Source organism: Mustela erminea, chromosome 3, assembly GCF_009829155.1.
Source record: "Mustela erminea isolate mMusErm1 chromosome 3, mMusErm1.Pri, whole genome shotgun sequence".
In the NCBI taxonomy this organism is placed as follows: Eukaryota; Metazoa; Chordata; class Mammalia; order Carnivora; family Mustelidae; genus Mustela; species Mustela erminea.
The window spans coordinates 5,500,238-5,515,939 of record NC_045616.1 but is presented as its reverse complement, the minus strand read 5'-3'; the positions used below and the strand labels follow the sequence as shown (position 1 = coordinate 5,515,939).

Genomic DNA, 15,702 nt, shown 5'->3' with positions numbered 1-15,702 from the left:
AAATATGGATGTCATACTGGGAGTCAGAAACACCACATTTGATTGGACTATTATCAGAATGGGCAGCAGCAAGGTTCAAAAAACCTAGCCTGAGAGCAGGCTGGTGAGATTCTTTCTGCCTCTGTTTAGTTTATTCTGTGTTTCTGAATAGAGACTAAGATACATTTCTGGGACTGAATCTTCTGAGATCATACCTACTATAACCCCTGTTCTTTCTTTCCTTCAAAGTAAAGATGTTGGCATAGAAAAGATGAAAATATATTTTTACTAGAGCCAAAGAATGCTGGGATGGACTGATTAGAATGATTTTACTTATTTAAATTTCTTGATATTCCATCATAGTTTATGTATAGATTTAGCCAACTTTAACCATCTAAAGGATACTTTAGACTCCTGATCAAAAATAAATAACAATAACACTAATAATAATAATAATAATTGTGTATGAGTTTTAATTTGCAGAAACTTACCTGTAACCAACACTTGGAATGTTGCATCATTGTAATATGTGGAGCTTTCAAAGAAACATGCATACTCCCCTCCATCTGAAAGTTGGATGGGACGTATCCTTAAGGCAACATGACCTTTGGTAATATTCTCCTTCAGGAACTCTGTTCTCCCTTGGTATTCTGGCATCTGCTGCTCCATGTCAACCTGGGAAGTACTATAATGATGCACCAGGCCAAAAGGATCATTACGGTACCATTTCACTTCCATGTTCTGAGCATCCATTGATGGGCTGAGCTGGCAGGACAACACCGCCTCTTCCCCAACCAAGCCAATGACTGGTGCTCTGGGTCCTATCACATAGAATTGTCCTGGAAATAATTTCAAAAACAATGGATCATCACTGAGACTGTGACAGGCATCATTGTGACCATCTGATCAGTTAGCAAGTAAACCAGGCTAACTGACAGTAAGCTAAATGACAGTAAGCCATTTAATGAACAGATCTAAAATAAGGATACACAATACACTTTAAGTGTAGCCAGATAGTAGAGGACATGATGTCAATGTACAATAGTCATATAATCTTAATAAAAACTTAATTGGGTTTTCCCTTTGCCTATGGTTGGAATTCAAATTATATCAATCTCATTCTTTATGCTTTATATTCATTCTATGTGATATAAAATATTATTTTCATTTAAAAATGGGAATATTGAATCAGTCAATAATTATTTATTGGGTCAGTGATTAATAAATTGAGTGAATAGTAAATTCTCCTTAAATGCTTAATGATGGGGACACGTGTGTGGCTCAGTCAGTTAAGCTGCTGCCATCAGCTAAGGTCCTTATCCCAGAGTACTGGGATCCAGTTCTGCAGGGAGCTTGCTTCTCTCTCCACCTCTGCCTGCCACTCTGCCAGCTGGTGTGCTCTCTCTCTCTCTTAATCTCTCTCTCTCTGACAAATAAATAAATATACAAAATCTTTAAAAAAATAAATACGTACTGATGAAAATGAACTGAGAATTCTAAAAGCAACAAACAAATATTTCCAAGCTTTAAAACATGTTATCAAATCTTACATAACTAATTATGAAATATAATGAGAAACTTTTAGAAATGCAGTTTTTCTGTTAAAAAATGGACTATTTATATATTTTCCTAATTTAGAAAATAAGTGTAAGACCCTGTATACAACATAAATTTTCTAATGTTTAACAATGATATACACATAATGAACAACCATAGATTAAATACAAATCTTAAAAAAAAATAAATTTTTCCTGGTTTAAATCATTCAAAGTTCTTTTCTTCCAGTATTCATGTTCAAATAATTCTTTCATAAGGATCTAGGGCTATCACTTTAAAATACAAACATAAAGAATGATAACATTCTTATCTCTTTGTGTATTTTTTAACGTTTTTATTATTTATTTTTTTTAATTTATTTTTTTATTTATTTTCAGCATAACAGTATTCATTATTTTTGCACCACCCCAGTACCCCATGCAATCTGTGCCCTCTATAATACCCACCACCTGGTACCCTGACCTTCCACCCCCTGCCACTTCTAAACCCTCAGATTGTATTTCAGAGTCCATAGTCTCTCATGGTTCACCTCCACTTCCAATTTACCCCAACTCCCTTCACCTCTCTATATCCCCATGTCCTCCATGCTATTTGTTATGCTCCACAAATAAGTGAACCCATATGATAATTGACTCTCTCTGCTTGACTTATTTCACTCAGCATAATCTCTTCCATTCCCATCCATGTTGCTACAAAAGTTGGGTATTCATCCTTTCTGATGGAGGCATAATACTCCATAGTGTATATGGACCACATCTTCCTTATCCATTCATCCGTTGAAGGGCATCTTGGTTCTTTCCACAGTTTGGCGAGTGTGGCTATAAACATTGGGGTAGAGATGGCCCTTCATTTCACTACATCTGTATCTTTGGAGTAAATACCCAGGAGTGCAATAGCAGGGTCATAGGGAAGTTCTATTTTTAATTTCTTGAGGAATCTCCACCCTGTTTTCCAAAGAGGCTGTACCAACTTGCATTCCCACCAACAGTGGAAGAGGGTTCCCCTTTCTCCACATCCCCTCCAACACATGCTGTTTTCTGTCTTGCTAATTTTGGCCATTCAAATTGGTGTAAGGTGATATCTCAATGTGGTTTTAATTTGAATCTCCCTAATGGCTAGCGATGATGAACATTTTTTCCTGTCTCTGATTGCCATTTGTATGTCTTCATTGGAGAAGTGTCTGTCCATATCTTCTGCCCATTTTTTGATATGCTTGTCTGTTTTGTGTGTATTGAATTTGAGGAGTTTTTTATAGATCCTGGATATCAACCTTTTGTACTGTCATTTGCAAATATCTTCGCCCATTCTGTGGGCTGCCTCTTTGTTTTCTTGACTGGTTCCTTTGCTGTGGAGAAGCTTTTGATTTTGATAAAGTCCCAAAATTTCATTTTCGCTTTTTTTTCCTTTGCCTTTGGAGACATATCTTGAAAGAAGTTGCTGTGGCTGATATCGAAGAGATTACTGCCTATGTTCTCCTCTAGGATTCTGATGGATTCCTGTCTCACATTGAGGTCTATTATCCATTTTGAGTTTATCTTTGTGTACAGTGTAAGAGAATGGTCGAGTTTCATTCTTCTACATATAGCTGCCCATTTTTCCCAGCACCATTTATTGAAGAGACTGTCTTTTTCCAACTGTATATTTTTTCCTGTTTTTTCAAAGATTATTTGACCATAGAGTTGATGGTCCATATCTGGGTTCTCTACTCTGTTCCACTGGTCTATGTGTCTGTTTTTATGCCACCACTCTTGTTCAACATAGTATTAGAAGTCCTAGCAACAGCAAGCAGACAACAAAGAGAAATAAAAGGTATCCAAATTGGTAGTGAAGAAGTCAAACTCTCTCTCTTTGCAGATGACATGATTCTTTATATGGAAAACCCAAAATACTCCACCCCCAAACTACTAGAACTCATACAACAATTCAGCAACATGGCAGGATACAAAGTCAATGTACAGAAATCAGTGGCTTTCTTATACACTAATAATGAAAATACAGAAAGGGAAATTAGAGAATTGATTCCATTGCCTATAGCACCAAGAATCATAAGATACCCAGGAATAAACCTAACCAAAGAGGGAAAGGATCTGTACTTGAGGAACTACAGAACACTCATGAAAGAAATTGAACAAGACACAAAAAGATGAAATATCATTCCGTGTTCTTGGATTGGAAGAATAAACTTTGTTAAAATGTCTATACTGCCTATAGCAATCTATAATTTTAATGCTATTCTGATCAAAATTCCACCGGTATTGTTCAAAGAGCTGGAGCAAATAATCCAAAAATTTTTAATGTTTTTAAATTTAAATTTATTTTTAAATAAATTGTTACAAGATTCATTATTTAGGCACCACACCCAGTGCTCTCTGCAACACATGCCCTCCTTAATACCTACCAGCAGGCTCACCCAACTCATCACTCTTCCTTTCCAAAATCCTCAGTTTCTCGGAGTCCACAGTCTCACATGGTTCATCTCCCTGTCTGATTTCCCAACTGACTTCTGTGCATCTACTAATGTCCTCCGTGTTATTCCTTATGATCCACAAGTAAGTAAAAGCACATGATAATTGACTCACTCTACTTTGCTTATTTCAAGTCAGTAAATCATCATCATCATCATCATCATCATCATCATCATCATCATCATCAGTATCATCATCAATCTCCTTCATTCCCATCCATGTCGATACAAAAGTTGGGTATTTATCCTTTCTGATGGAGGCATAGTACTCCATAGTGTATATGGACCACATCTTCCTTATCCATTCATCTGTTGAATGATATCTTGTTTTTTTTCCAGTTTGGTGACAGTTGCCACTGATGCTTTGAACATTGCGTTACAGATGGTCTTTCTTTTCACTACATCTGTGTCTTTAGGGTTAAATACCCAGTAGTGCAACTGCAGCATCATAGGGAAGCTCTATTTTTAATTTCATAAGGAAGCTCCACACTTCCATCCCAACCAACAGTTTAAAAGGCTCCTCTTTCTCCACATCCTCTCCAACACTTGTCATTTCCTGTCTTGTTAAGTCTTGCCCTTCTAACTGGTGAGGGTGGTATCTTAATGTGGTTTTGATTTGAATCTCCCTGATGGCTAATGATTATGCACACTTTTTTCATGTAACTGTTAGCCTTTTGTATATCTTCTTTGGAGAAGTGTCTGTTCATGTCTTCTGCACATTTTATGATGTGATTATCTGTTTTTTTGTGTGTGTGTGTGTGTGTTGAGTTTGAGGAGTTCTTTATAGTTCCTGGATATTAACTCTTTGTATTGTCATTTGAGAATATATTCACCCATTCTTTGGGCTTTCTCTTTGTATTGTTGATGGTTTCCTTTGCTGTGAAGAAGCTTTTGATCTAGATGAAGTCCCAAATGTTCATTTTTGCTTTTGTTTTCTTTACCTTTGGAGACATATCTTGAAAGAAGTTGCTGTTGCCGATGTCAGAGAGGTTTCTGTCTATGTACATCACTAGGATTTTGATAGATTCCTTCCTCATGTTGAGGTCTTTTATCCATTTCGAGTTTATCTTAGTGTGTAGTTTAAGAGAATGGTCAAGTTTCATTTTTCTACACATAGCTGTCCAATTTTCCCAGCACCATTTATTGAAGAGACATTTTCCTCTGTATATTTCTCCTGCTTTGTCAAAGATCAGTTGACCATAGACTTGTTGGTCCATACCTGTGCTCTCTACTCTGTTCCACTGTTCTATGTGTCTGTTTTTTTTTTTTTTTGTGCCAACACTATGTCTGCCTTGGGGAACACAGCATTGTAGTAAAGATTGAAATCATGCAACATGATGCTCCCAGTTCTGTGTTTCTTTTTCAACATTTCTTTAGTAATTCAGGGTCTCTTCTGGTTTCATACATATTTTAGGATTGTTTGTTTCAGCGCTTTGAAAAATGAAAGTGGAATTTTTATCGGGATGGCATTGAAGATATAGATTGCTTTGGGCAGTATAGACATTTTATCAATGTTAATTCTTCCAATTGATGAGCATGGAATGCTTTTCCATCTTTTTTTGTCTTCTTCAGTTTCTTTCATGAGTGTTCTGTAGTTCCTCAAGTACAGATCCTTTCCCTCTTTGGTTAGGTTTATCCCCAGGTATCTCATGGTTCTGGTGCTATAGTAAATGGAATCAATTCTCTAATTTCCCTTTCCATATTTTCATTGTTAGTGTATAAGAAAGGAACTGATTTCTGTACATTGATGTTGTATCCTGAAATCACTGAATTCCTGTATGTGTTCTAGTAGTTTTGGAGCAGACTCTTTTGGGTTTTCCATATAAAGTGTCATGTTATCTGTGAAGAGAGAGAGTTGGACTGCTTCTTTGCCAATTTCAATACCTTTTATTTCCCTTTATTGTCTGATTACTGTTGCTAGGACGTCTGGCCCTGTGTTGAACAACAATGGTGAAAGTGGAAATCCTTGTAGTGTTCCTGATCTCAAAGGGAAGACTGTCAGCTTTTCATCATTGAGGATGATATTCGCTGTGGGTTTTTCACAAAATTTATGAAGTTGAGGAATATTTCCTCTATCCCTATACTTTGAAGCATTTTAATCAGGAATTGATACTGTATCTTTTTTTTAAGATTTTATTTATTTATTTGACAGAGAGAGATCCCAAGTAGGCAGAGAGGCAGGCAGAGAGAGAGAGGAGGAAGCAGGCTCCCTGCTGAGCAGAGCCCGATGCGGGACTCGATCCCAGGACCCTGAGATCATGACCCGAGCCGAAGGCAGTGGCTTAACCCACTGAGCCACCCAGGTGCCCTGGATACTGTATCTTGTCAATTTTTTTTTCTGCAACATTTGAAGGGACCATGTGGTTCTTCTCTCTTCTCTTACTGATTTGTTCTATCACATTGATTGATTTTAAAATGTTGAACCACCCTTGCAACCCAGGGATAAAACACACCTGGTCATAGTGTATAAACTTTTTAATGTACTGTTGAGTCCTATGAGCTAGGACCTTGTTGAGAATCTTGGCTCCCATATTTATCAGGGATATTGGTCTGAAATTTTCCTTTTTTTTTTTTTTTTTTTCATGGTAGTAGATGATTTTTTATTTTTATTTATTTTTTTTTATTTCCAGCATAACAGTATTCATTATTTTTGCACCACACCCCGTGCTCCATGCAATCCGTGCCCTCTATAATACCCACCACCTGGTACCCCAACCTCCCACCCCCCGTCCCTTCAAAACCCTCAGATTGTTTTTCAGAGTCCATAGTCTCTCATGGTTCACCTCCCCTTCCAATTTCCCCCAACTCCCTTCTCCACTCTAAGTCCCCATGTCCTCCATGCTATTTGTTATAGCTCCACAAATAAGTGAAACCATATGATAATTGACTCTCTCTGCTTGACTTATTTCACTCAGCATAATCTCTTCCAGTCCCGTCCATGTTGCTACAAAAGTTGGGTATTCATCCTTTCTGATGGAGGCATAATACTCTATCCCCAGGGGTACAGGTCTGTGAATCACCAGGTTTACACACTTCACAGCACTCACCAAAGCACATACCCTCCCCAATGTCCATAATCCCACCTCCTTCTCCCAAACCCCCTCCCCCCAGCAACCCTCAGTTTGTTTTGTGAGATTAAAAGTCACTTATGGTTTGTCTCCCTCCCAATCCCATCTTGTTTCATTTATTCTTCTCCTACCCACTTAAGCCCCAGAAGATCAACAAGAAATCCAGCTGAAATTTTCCTTTTTGATGGGGACTTTGCCTGGTTTGGGGATCAGGGTAATGTTGGCTTCATAGAAAGAGTCTGGAAGCTTTCCTTCTGCTTATATTTTTTGAAACGGCTTCAGGAGAATAGGTATTATTTCTTCCCTGAATTCTCCAGGGGATCCATGAGGTCCTGGGCTCTTGTTTTCTGGGAGGTTTTGATCACTGCTTCAATATTGTTACTAGACATTGGTCTATTCAGCTTGTCAATTTCTTCCTGATTCAGTTTTTAAAGTTTATAGGTTTCCAGGAACACATCCATTTCATCTAGATTGCTTAACTTGTTGGCATATAACTGTTAATAGTAACTTCTGATGATTATATCTTTTTCCTCGGTATTAGTCATGATCTCTCCCTTTTCCTTCATTATTTTATTAATTAAGGTCCTCTCTCCTTTCTTTTGGATCAGTTTGGCCAGTGGTTTATCAATCTTATTGATTCGTTCAATAAACCAGCTTCTAGTTTCGTTGATGTGTTGAACTGTATCTCTAGTTCTAACTCATTGATCTTAACTCTAATCTTAATTATTTCCCTTCTTATGCATGGGGTTGGCTTAATTTGTTGTTGACTTTCTATTTCTTTAAGGAGAACTCTATTTTTTAAATTTATTTATTTGACAGAGAGAGAGAGATCACAAGTAGGCAAAGAGACAGGCGTGGGGGGGGGGAAGCAGGCTCCCTGCTGAGCAGAGAGCCCGATGCGGGACTCGATCCCAGAACCCTGAGATCACGACCCGAGCCGAAGGCAGAGGCTTAACCCACTGAGCCACCCAGGTGCCCCAGAGAACTCTATTTTTAAAGAGAGTTTGTGTATTCTGTATTTTTTTAAGTAAGGCTTAAATGGCTATTTTTCCCCCCCTTAGGACCACCTTTGCCATATCTCAAAGGTTTTGGACCAGTGAGTCTTCATTCTCATTGGTTTACATAAATTCTTTAAGTTCTTTTTTGATTTTCTGGTTGATCCAAACATTCTTAAGCAGGGTGTTCTTTAGCTTCCAAGTATTTGAAACCCTTTCAAACTTTTTCTTGTCATTGAATTACAGTTCCAAAACACTGTGGTCTAAAAATATGCAGGGGATAATCTCAATCTTTCAGCATTGTTGAGCCCTCATTTGTGAACCAGTATGGGGTCTCTTCTGGATAAAGTTCCATGTGTGCTCTAGAAGAATGAATATTCTGTTGTTTTAGGGTGGAATGTTCTGTATATATCTATGAAGTCCATCTGATCCAATGAGTCATTCAAAGCTCTGGTTTCTTTGTTGATTTTCTGCTTGGGTGATCTATTACTAAGAGTGGTGGGTTAAGATCCCTTACTATTAATGTATTCATATCAATATGACTGTCTATTTTGATTTACATTTGGCTTATGTAGTTGGCTGTTCTTATATTGGAGGACATAGATATTTACAATTGTTAGACCTTATTGGTGGATATATCCTTTCATTGATGTGGTGGTTCTGACTAGAGTTTTCAGTTTAAAATATAATTTATCTGATATGTGAATCATTGCCCCAGCTTTCTTTTGAGGCCTGTTGTCATGGAATTTACTTTTCCATCCCTTCACTTTCAGTCTGGATATATCGTTAAGTTCTAAATTGGTCTTTTGTAGACAGCATATGGACAGGCCCTGTCATTTTATCCAATATACAAAACTTTCCTGTTTTATGGCAGCATTTAGTCTATTCACATTGATAGTGATTATTGAAAGATACATTTTTATTGACATCATGTTGCCTGTGAAATCCTTGTTTCTATAGTTTGTCTCTGTAAATTTCTGTTCTGTTTCACTCTTGGATTCATTCTTCTTTAATCAAACTACACTGATATTTCTTATAGTGCTGGCTTGATAGACACATACACTTTTAAATCTTTCCAGTCTTGAAAGATCTGTATCTCCTCATCCATTTTGAATGTGAGCCTTGCAGGATAACGTATTCCTGCTGCATGTACTTCTCATTTAGTGCCCTGAATATGTCTTGCTAGCCCTTTCTGGATTTCCAGATTTCAGTGGACAGATGTGAGGTTATTCTCACGGATCTTCCTCTGTACTTAAGGAATCTCTTCCCCCTAGCTGTCCTCAGAACCTCTTGTCTAAAATTGTGGTTCATGAGTCTTACAATTAAATGTCTTGAGGTTTTTCTAGATTCCTTGATCTTGGGGGGTTTTCTTTCTATCTTTAGGACATGAATGCTTGTGCTATTCCCCAGACTGGGAAAATTTTCATCCAGAATTTGTTCAACTATATCTTCTAGTCTTCTGTCTTTTTCTGTCCCCTCAGGGATCCCAATAATTCTGATGTTGAAATATTTAATCACATCATTTATTTCCCTAATTCTGTTTTCATGACTTTTAAGCTGTTTGAACCATGCCTCCTCCTCATCTTTTTTTCTTTTTCATTTTGTCCTCTAGACCACTATTTCTATCTTCTGATTCGGTTACTCTACTATAATACTAATACTAAAACTAATATTAATACTAATACCGTTGGAGTATTTAGATTAGATTGGATCTCATTCATAGCATTTTTAACTTCAGCCTTGGTGGCTTTCACTTCTGCCTTTAGAGAGTCCATGTTGTCACTAATGATTTTCTCCAACATTGTCATTGCCTAGATCATTGTTACCCTGAATTCTTTTTGCAACATACTGTTCACATCCACATCCAACAGTTCTGATGGAGAAGGCACAGCCTCTGAAATTTTACTCTGTTGGGTGTTCCTCATCCTAATCATTTTGATGAGAAGTGGTTGAGGGAATCTGTAGCTGAATATGCCAACCATGATCCAGGTGAGTTGTACCCTGGAAAACTTCAGAGCAATCAGAAGTCACCACCAAAAAGAAAGGAAAATGAAAAAGAGAGAAAAAAAGGGGAAGAGAGAGAGAAAAAGAGAAAACCCAGGCAGAGTGAGCACCAAAAATAAAATTTATAAGGCATATAAACAAAAATGGAAAGAAAAAAAAAGACTGACAAAAGTAAATGACGAGGAAAAAACAAAAAAGAACAAAAGAGCACAGCCGAAATAAACCCAAGATTCATATAATACCAGAACAAAAACAAATACACAGAAACACAGACAGAAGGAAAAGGTGGTTATAAATCGTTATGTGGGTGAGGAAGGTTATTTTGGTTCTTCCTCTTGTTATCTTTGTTAAAGGATTAAACTTTCCAGAGATAAAGGGATATTAAACCCGGTTTATATGTAGGGGTAGTATTGAATAGAGGAAAATGATTGCCTTGAAGCATATATCTATTTGTATTAAGAAAATAAGAAAAAAGAAAAGAAAAAGAGGAACACAGGTATGTTTAAGAAAAAGTTCAACTTAAAAGGTTATTATGGAGTGTGTCGTATTAAACCTTTAGTTGTAATATTAGGTAGGTTAAAGAAATTAAAAAAACAAGAATCATGAAAGTGAATTTTTAAAAAAATGAATGTATGAAATATACAGGTTTTAGGGCAATACCAGGAGCTTAATATATGTTTTCTCCTAATGTTGGAGTTTTACAATTTTATGGGGTCCCTTTGGTGGTTGTTGTCTCATTCTTTTGGCTTGCCTCCTGGAGAAGGGGCTTGATACATTGTTTTTCAGTCAGTCTTCCTAAGGCTGAGTCGCCCTGCCCCCTATAAAACAGCTGTACTCTGTGGAAACCAGTTTTTCAGGCTTTTGTGGGGGGGGGTGTTGGCAGCTTTTTGCAGCATTTTGGAGGTTTAATGGTAATCCAACTCTACCCAAACCTCCACCTCAACAAGAAGCCTCATTCTTCTCCCCTCTGGGTTGTTCAGAACACTCAGACTCCCACTCTGCAAACTCCACTGAACACAACCTCCCACAGACCATATGTGGGCCTCCAGCCACTGTCTCAGGCATTGCCTGAAACACCTGCTTCTCTCTGCACCCCAGTGCAACTAAAACCATGAGCAATATTTGTCCAGGGATCCCACTTCTGGTGGCTACCTTTGCTGGGACTGCTGTCTGAGGACCAGGCCCACACTGCAGGGTGCATTCAGTCAAGCAACTCAGGCTGCTGATGAATCCTGAGATTGTGCCAAGTTCCTTCAGGTGCTGGCTGGGAGGGTCAAGACCCTCAGCGGTCCTAGAGACTGCTGCCGAGTGCCCTCTCGCCAGGGCAAGAGTGTTTTCTTTGGTGTAGGTGGGGTGCAGTCAGACCCTGGTCACAAAGTGCTTGCAGAGTGCAAAAGTGTGATTGAGAGGAGAAGAGAGTTGGGGGAAATTGGAAGGGGAGGTGAACCATGAGATAGTATGGAGTCTGAAAAACAATCTGAGGGTTTTGAAGGGGCAGGGGTTGGGAGGTCGGGGTACCAGGTGGTGGGTATAATAGAGGGCACGGATTGCATGGAACACTGGGTGTGGTGCAAAAATAATAAAAACTGTCACACTGAAAATAAAAAATTAATTAAAAAAAAGTGTGTGGTTCTAGTTAGCCCACCAGACTCCCTCATGGGTAAGCGGGAGTATGACTAGTTGAGTGATGGCCCAAGCAGCACACAGCCTGGAGCTCAGAACCAGGAACTGAAGGTGCTGCTGCACTCTTTCTGGCTCAGGTGTTTGCCCCTTAAGAGCTTTTGCTCTTTTTTAGTGCTTTTAACCAGAGTCCAAGTTAATCCTGGTCTCCAACCACAGGGCATTTATTGGGGTATTGCTTTCCAATGCATCACTTCTGGTGGTTCCCTCCCTCTTCTGCTTATCCTCCTATCTCAGTTAAAGCCTTCCCACTCCACTTTACATCTCCACTGATGTCCTCTGCCCTGGAAGAGATCCAGGAGTGTATAATCCTATATCTCAGGCTGATTTCATGGGTGTTCAGAGTGTTCAGGTAGATATTTAGTTCACTTTAGGGGACTGGTTGAAGCAGCATCCCTACTTCTCTGCCATCTTTCCCCTTCGCTGTGTATGTTAAACCTAGAACCATATAGCTCCAAGCTCTAACTTCTTGCTTCTCATACATGTAAAGAAAGCTCTATTTTTCTTTTGGATAGAAGCAAATGATTAGCACAGTTAATCCCTTAATAACTATATGAATTTAAAATGTGTAGCATAAAGTACTATCAAATTGTTTTAGTTAAGACAAAGTTTTTATTGTATATTTTGAGACTTGCATGTAATGGATTGAACCAACTTGTTTGGAAAAGTGGGTGAGATTTCTTTCTCTCTTACAGTCTCACTGATTAAGTGTTACACGATCATTTTCATTGGGAGATTGTTTACCATGTGCATTACAGTGTGGCTTGGTATTTATTATTCATGAAATAATTCATTTCTTTTTTATTGAATAATAATTGACACATCATTTTGTTTTAATTTTAGATGAACACCCTAATTATACATTAAAAAATGGTCACCAACATCTCTGGTTACCATTACAATGCAATATTTTTAAAATATTATTGACTCCACCTCCAAACTACTAGAACTCATACAGCAATTCAGCAATGTGGCAGGATACAAAGTCAATGTACATAAATCAGTGGCTTTCTTATACACTAACAATGAAAATACAGAAAGGGAAATTAGAGAATCGATTCCATTTACAATAGCACCAAGAACCATAAGATACCTGGGAATCAACCTAACCAAAGAGGTAAAGGATCTGTACTGAAGAAACTACAGAACACTCATGAAAGAAATTGAAGAACACACAAAAAGATGGAGGACCATTCCATGCTCTTGGATCTGAAAAATAAACTTTGTTAAAATGTCTATACTGCCTAGAGCAATCTATACTTTTAATGCTATTCCGATGAAAATTCCACCGGTATTCTTCAAAGAGCTGGAGCAAATAATCCTAAAATTTGTATGAAACCAGAAGAGACCCCGAATCACTAAGGAAATGTTGAAAAACAAAAATAAAAACTGTCATCACGTTAACTGATTTCAAGCTTTACTACAAAGCTGTGATCACCAAGACAGCATGGTACTGGCATAAAAACAGACACATAGACCAGTGGAACAGAGTAGAGAGCCCAGATATGGACCCTCAACTCTATGGGCAAATAGTCTTCGACAAAACAGGAAAAAATATACAGTGGAAAAAAGACAGTCTCTTCAATAAATGGTGCCGGGAAAACTGGGCAGCTATATGTAGAAGAATGAATCTCGAACATTCTCTTACACCGTACACAAAGATAAACTCAAAATGGATAAAAGACCTCAATGTGAGTCAGGAATCCATCAGAATCCTAGAGGAGAACATAGGCAGTAATCTCTTTGATATCTGCCACAGCAACTTCTTTCAAGATATGTCTCCAAAGGCAAAGGAAACAAAAGCCAAGATGATCTTTTGGGATTTCAACAAAATCAAAAGTTTCAGCACAGCCAAGGAAACAATCAAGAAAACAAAGAGGCAACCCATGGAATGAGAGAATATATTTGCAAATGACAGTACAGACAAAAGGTTGATATCCAGGATCTATAATAAACTCCTCAAACTCAACACACACAAAACAGACAAGCATATCAAAAAATTGGCAGAAGATATGAACAGACAGTTCTCCAATCAAGACATACAAATGGCTATCAGACACATGAAAAAATGTTCATCATTACTAGCCATCAGGGAGATTCAAATTAAAACTACATTGAGATATCACCTACACCAGTTAGAATGGCAAAAATTAGCAAGACGGGAAACAACATGTGTTGGAGAGGATGTGGAGAAAGGGGAACCCTCTTCCACTGTTGGTGGGAATGCAAGTTTGTGCAGCCTTTTTGGAGAATAGTGTGGAGATTCCTCAAGAAATTAAAAATAGAACTTCCCTATGAACCTGCCATTGCACTCCTGGGTATTTACCCCAAAGATACAGATGTAGTGAAAAGAAGGGCCATCTGTACCCCAATGTTTATAGCAGCAATGGCCATGGTCGCCACACTGTGGAAAGAACCAAGATGCCCTTCAACGGACGAATGGATAAAGAAGATGTGGTCCATATACACTATGGAGTATTATGCCTCCATCAGAAAGGATGAATACCCAACTTTTGTAGCAACATGGACGGGACTGGAAGAGATTGTGCTGAGTTAAGTAAGTCAAGCAGAAAGAGTCAATTATCATATGGTTTCACTTATTTGTGGAGAATAACAAAAAGCATGGAGGACATGGGGAGTTAGAGAGAAGAGGGTTGGGGTAAATTGGTAGGGGACGTGAATAATGAGAGTCTATGGACTCTGAAAAACAATCTGAGGGGTTTGAAGTGGCGGGGGTGTGGGAGGTCGGGGTACCAGGTGGTGGGTATTATAGAGGGCACAGTTTGCATGGAGCACTGGGCGTGGTGAAAAAATAATGATACTGTTACGCTGAAAATAAATAAATGAAAAAAAAACACTGAAAAAAATATTACTATCTACATTACATTACATCCCCATGTGTTATTTAAAAACTGGCAGATAGTACGTCTTAATCCCCCTAATTTCTCATCTGTATACTCATTCCCTGACTTCTGTCAAATATCAGCCTATTCTCTGTAACTATGACTTTGTTTCTGGGTTGTTTCTTCATATATTTTGTTTTGAGATTCCACATATAAATGAGATTTTATGGTATTTGTGTTTTTCTGTCTTCAATTATATCTTTTAACATAAGACCATCTAAGTCCATTCATGTTTTCACAAATGGCAAGAGTTTATTCTTTCTTATGTCTGAGTATTATTTAATTGTGTGTGTGTGTGTAACATATTTTTTATCTATTTACCTATTCACAGATTAGGTTTTCTTTATATCCTGTCAATAGTAAAAAAATTGCTTCAATTAATTTAGAATATATGTGTCTTTTCAAATTAGTGCTTTCATTTTTTAAGTATTAGAAATAGACTACTGAATTATATAGTAGTTCTATTTTTTTGAGAAATATTCATACTCTTTTCCATAGAACATGCCACAATTTGCATTTCCACCTACAGTGCATAAGGATTTCTTTTACTCAACATCCTCCCAACAATAGGTATTCCTTCACTTTTTGATATGAGTATTCTGATAGGTGTAATATGGTATGACATGGTTTTGATTTGCATTTCTTTGAGAGAGAAACTTAGCGAATTTTCATTTGCCTTTGGGCCATCTGTATATCTTCTTTGGAAAATGTCTATCTAGGTTCTCTGCACCTCATTCTGATTCATATTTTTCCTATGCACTGAGGAGTATAAGTTTTTTAAATATGTGGATGTATATGGATCTGTTATCGGATATATCATTTGAGAATATCTTCTCTAATTCAGTAGGTTGCCTCTTTCATATATTGGATGTTTCATTTCCTGTGCAAAAACTTTTTAACATAGTGTGGTCTTGTGTATGTATGCATATATGCATACATGTATGCATTTTTATTTTGTTATCCAAAGTTGAGTACTTGTATCCAAAAATGTGATTAAGAATCATATCAAGGGGGAGGGAGGCAAGAAGGAAGAAGAGTAGGGGACCTCACTT

The 15,702-nt window shown here is 37.8% G+C and overlaps 1 protein-coding gene across 1 annotated transcript in view; it reads right to left on the bottom strand.

The window, feature by feature from the left end:
* Positions 1–15,702, bottom strand: part of LOC116585762 (butyrophilin subfamily 1 member A1-like) — a 56,765-nt gene that overhangs the window by 5,862 nt on the left and 35,201 nt on the right. The window contains exon 2 of the mRNA XM_032335023.1: positions 471–818. Within this exon, the coding sequence (XP_032190914.1) occupies positions 471–818 (348 nt within the window). The remainder of the gene's footprint in view (positions 1–470; positions 819–15,702) is intronic.